The following is a 4,731-nucleotide window of genomic DNA, read 5'->3' on the forward strand; positions in this document are numbered from 1 at the left end:
TGGTGGCCAATCTCAGGGGAGGGCACATGTCCCCCATGCCCCCCCTACCAGTCACCTATGTCCTCACCCCCTTGCACTGGGTGCTGCCTGGTAGGCTGTGGACACTCCTGGGGGGAAGGCAGCAGGGTGGGAAGCCCCAAATCCACAGCAGACAGCTCTCTCCCCCCCTCCCTCCAGCCGCGTGGCCCATGGGGGGAGTAAGCGAGGGTGGAAGGGAGCTTGCTCTGTTCTGGCCAAAGCAACCACCACTTTCCCCGGGGGTGGGGCAGTGACAGCTGGGACTAGGGTGCTGCAGGGGGCTGCAGGCCCTGGCCCCAGTCGCATAGCCTTGGCAGCTTGAGGCTCCCTCTGGCAGGGCTGGGGGTGGGGGCAGGGACTGTGGGTTGCAAGCAAGGGGCACCAGCAGGGGTGGGGGCAGGGACTGCGGGTTGCAAGAGAGAGGCACCAGTGGGGGTGGGGGCAGGGCAGCCAATTATGTTTGAATCTGTTCCAGGAGGTTGTGTCACATGATGTAATGTCCTTAATTACTTTAGGTCAGGAAGACAAATGCATGTTACTATTGCATTTAAACCCCCCTGGACTACCCTATAAATCAGATTAAATATTTCATGTTGATTTTAATGAACGCCCTATCATATCTCTCCCAGGTGACTCCCAGCAGGCTCCTGGAGATGCAGCGCTCATTCCTAGAGACGCCTGGGCAATCCCGGGGGGGGGAGGGGCACGGGGCCGTGCTGAGGAAATGGGATCAGCACTGCGAGGAGCTGAGGGCGGCTGCTGTGGGATACGGCAGGGCCCCTCACACCCAGGCCAGCGGCGGGTGATGTTGTGGAGGCCGGAGCAGCCCGAGAGCGGGTTCCGGAGGTGGCCGCAGGCAGGCACTGGGGCCACCGCCCTCTCGCCAGGCCCGGGTACACGTTTACCGGGAGGCCCCTCCCCGCATCGGGGCACAGAGCCGCGCGCGGTCCCTCCCCACCCACCTGCGGGTTACGGTCGCGGTCGAAGGGGTCGGCGATGTACATGTCGAAGCCCTTGTCCAGCAGCCCCCGGGCGCCGCCGGCGATGCGGGAGCCGCGGGCCGACAGCCCCGGAGCGCCCTCCCTGCCGCTGCTCATGCTGCTCCCGGTACAACAAAGACGGAAAAGACGGAACCGGCTTGACCTGGCCTGGCCCCGCCCACCAGCCCGCGCTGTCCTCAGGCGACCGCCCCTCAGCCCCGCCCCCCCGCGCCGGGCAGTGACGGGGCGGAGCCCTTCCCGCTCTCAAGCCGCCGCCCGGGAGAGCCCACCGCGTGACTTCGGGGCTCGTTAGCACCTCCCCGAATCCGGCCCTGCTGCTGCTCCGCCCGCTGCTCCTCGCAGCCAGGTGGCCTCTTCTTGGCTCCGGCCCTGCTGGAAGCCTCCCCCGGGGCGGGGCAGCACGTCTTCGCGGATAACACAACGCACATTTCGTCCCCCCCTTTAGACTAGAAGCTTTACGGATATGGCAGGGCGAGGCCTGCATTATTTACTTTTAGAGTAAAGCAAACCCCAAGGCTACCTCGTGAATCCGAGTGAGAGAGATACCTTCAGCTACCAGGATTACAGGACTAATGTTCTGATAGCCTTTGACTTCTTTCTTTTTTGCCTGGTTTGTTGCATTTTCTTTTTAAACTGGACATGTAGTCTAGCAAACTCACGCATGTTCCAGTAGTTCGGTTGGTGCATTGCTTTGCTCTAAAACGGAATAATGCAGTGCTAGCCCCCTACCATATCCATAAAGCTTCTAGTCTAACTGGAAAAAAAGTGTGTTGCGTTATGTGATGATGTGCCACTGTCTGCACTCTGTTTTTTCAAAATCCATGAGCAGGGCATGGTCCAAGTCTGGATGTGGCCCAGGTTCAGAGCTGCATCCCAGGCCTGCTCCAGACCCCCTGTGCCAGGCTGGGTCCCAACCAGATCCTTTCAGGTGTGAGCCTGAGGTCACTGCCCTCAGGGCTGTTGGATGCAGGGAACTAGTGCAAAAAACATTCGGCCTGCTTCCCAGAGCAGCACTGAGTGCAAGTGCTTAACTTGGGACCAGAGAAGGGCCCTATTCTGATCCATCTGAAGCGCACACATTCACACAGGGCTCCATCCCATTGCTCTGTATGCACCTAAATGGTTTGAACATAGGAAATGGCAGGTCCTGATGCTTGACACTGTCTGCACTCCAGCTGTGCCTGGACAGGCTAACTGAGCACACGCACTGTGGCTGCAATCAAGCTAGGCAGCTGCCTGCCAAATCAGGAGCAGCCACGCAGCCTGTAGGTTTGGTAAGTCTCAAAATTTGACTTGCAGCCAAACCATGACTAATAGGTATGAAGAAAAGGAGCAAAAGCTGCCACCTTTTACTCTAGAGGTCTAGTAGTTGCAACACCTACTCAAAGGTCAGGACAAGCCTTGAACCCGCTTCCTGTCAGAGACCCAGGGTCTTCACCCTTCCTCTTGAAGCTGACCCACTGGGAAGCCAGAAAAGGGAGACTGTGGGGGCCAGGAGCAAAAGAGTAAGCCAGAACACCTGCAGGGTTATGTTATTTTGCCATAGGAGGAACTGAAATCCCAAACAGTGTTTAAGTGCCAAAAACTACAGTTACGTAGCTGCACATGTGCTATTTAGGCACGTAAATAAAAATCGGATTGAGACACTAATCTCTGACCTATTTTTCCTCTTTTGTAAAATGGGGTCAATATGTATTTCAGAAAAAGTATTGAAAGAATTCAGTATTTACAAAGTGTGCTGGTTTTCTAGTTTGAAGTATGTATGCAACAAGCTCTTCTGGCTTTAATGTAGGGCTGAGCCAATATAATTTAGGTTTAGAAACTAAAATCCCTAAAATATGATGAACCACAACATAAGCCTCATTCATTTTTAATTTGATTAAACTGTATGCTGAACTCCATACCTCTAAAGCAGCTGGATTGGAATGGGAACTAAAAGGATGGGACTTTTCAGTAAAGAGATCTTATCTTTCTGTCTTCTGAGACATATACTGTAAGTCATAAAAATATCTAGATACAAAATCTTTGTATTGACTGTAGTTATCTGAATCTCTACTCCAGGATTAATAGGGGATAGTTAGTGCCTTCCTGCTATCTGGAGAAGGCTTGACAAGGAGAAAAATGTAGTGTGATGGAAACTAGGAGGGGTGTTGTACTAGGATTTAACAAAGCCTGGATGGGTCACCTCATTCCTTTAATTAAGCTGTTGGTTTTAAATTGTAATGCTAAGCAATATATTTTCCTGTTGCTAACTTTGGAACTGGATGTACTCCCTGCTGCTTCAGAGCCAGCAGAGGTGCCTTGCAGCTGTCTTTTATCTTCACTTTTTTGCTGCTTTGCACAATAATACAGGTGCTATAGGTAAGCTTGGTGTGTGGAGTGTAGACAATAATGCCGTGTAGACAGGATGGCAGTGGTATTCTGAAAGCATAAGTCAACATGGGGGAAGAGGCATGTGTTGACACATACAGCTAGACTAATAATCCTGCAAGACCAAAGGAAGGAAAAAAAGTTTTATTATACTGCTTCAAAGACTTCCAGTTCTGTTTGTTTAATCCATATCTGTACTTAAGGACATTTGCTTGTGTTAAAACAGGAACACCATTATTTTGATCCCTTTTTAACACCTAAAGTACTGGTATTTTGTACTGCAATCAAATTTGGCTTGCAGGTATTGGAGACATTTTATTCTTGCAGTTGTCTTAGGGTTAAACTTTCCTCAGCTGCTGACAGTCGAGACTCTTATGTACCAAAGAACGTCTACAGCTTTCTAATACCCAAACAAGGTCACACTGTACCAGTTATCTAATTTTTACATAATCAGGGCAACATAGTTATGATATACCATCCTTCTAAGTAGCACTGAGGCATTTTTAGATGGTTTGGAAGAAGCCTAGTAGTAAATGTTTGGATTTTCATTGGATTTTCAATTAGAGCAGCTCCACATTTCCAGTGTGATCCCTAATGAGAAGAAGCATAGAGCCAAAGCTGTCAGAGAGCTGGATTATTATCTAAACTATACTTTTGTAGCAGTTACACTGTGACGCTGGAAAGATTTTGGAGACAGTTTAGATTAGAATCTCTTGCTCAGGGATGGGCAGAATATGACCCATGGGCTAGATCCAGTTCACCAAGTGACTCCATCTGGCCTGTGGTGGGTTCTTTGGCCCCACCGAGACAGCCCAGGCAGTGGCATGTGCGGCTAGTCCTCTGGGTGTGGAGGTGCTTCCTGGTGCACAGCACAGCCCACCCTATCCCTACATGTGGCTCTCGGGCACTTGGGGAGCTGTAGTCTACTGGGCTGGGCACCACAGCAGAGGTGGCCAGATTTGGCTTCCTGGCAGCCCCCATTGCAGCAGCTCTGCCATGAGTGCCAATTTCGTAGTCAGGGGCTCGCTACTGTCTGTGGAACTGGCACCTGTTGCAGGGACATGTAGGGATTGGATCATGTCTCTGCCCTGGCCCTGGTCCCATGCTGTCACTGCCCTGCAATCCTGGCCCCAGCTCTGCCTAGCTGTCCTGCTCCTGGATGCTGCTCCCTACCCACCTGTGATCCCATCCCATCCTCCCCGCCAAGTGTACCCTGCCTGTGGGAGTCCTGGGCAGGACTCCATGGAGACCCCACCTGCCTGCTTCCCCACTGGTGGGTGTGGGGTGGATGGGCCCAGATAGGATAAATTGGCATCTCCCCCACCCCACCCCCTCTTGCCCC

General features: G+C 52.2%; 1 protein-coding gene across 1 annotated transcript in view; it reads right to left on the reverse strand.

Moving 5' to 3' along the window:
• The window catches only part of LOC109291401 (1-aminocyclopropane-1-carboxylate synthase-like protein 1), a 46,123-nt gene extending 44,958 nt beyond the window's left edge, over positions 1-1,165 (reverse strand). Inside the window, exon 1 of the mRNA XM_019508415.1 lies at positions 981-1,165. Within this exon, the coding sequence (XP_019363960.1) occupies positions 981-1,115 (135 nt within the window). The 5' untranslated portion in view covers positions 1,116-1,165. The remainder of the gene's footprint in view (positions 1-980) is intronic.
• Positions 1,166-4,731: the final 3,566 nt, after the last annotated feature.

The sequence above is a fragment of the Gavialis gangeticus genome, unplaced genomic scaffold, assembly GCF_001723915.1.
Source record: "Gavialis gangeticus isolate Ggan-Ray unplaced genomic scaffold, GavGan_comp1, whole genome shotgun sequence".
NCBI classification, from domain to species: domain Eukaryota; kingdom Metazoa; phylum Chordata; order Crocodylia; family Gavialidae; genus Gavialis; species Gavialis gangeticus.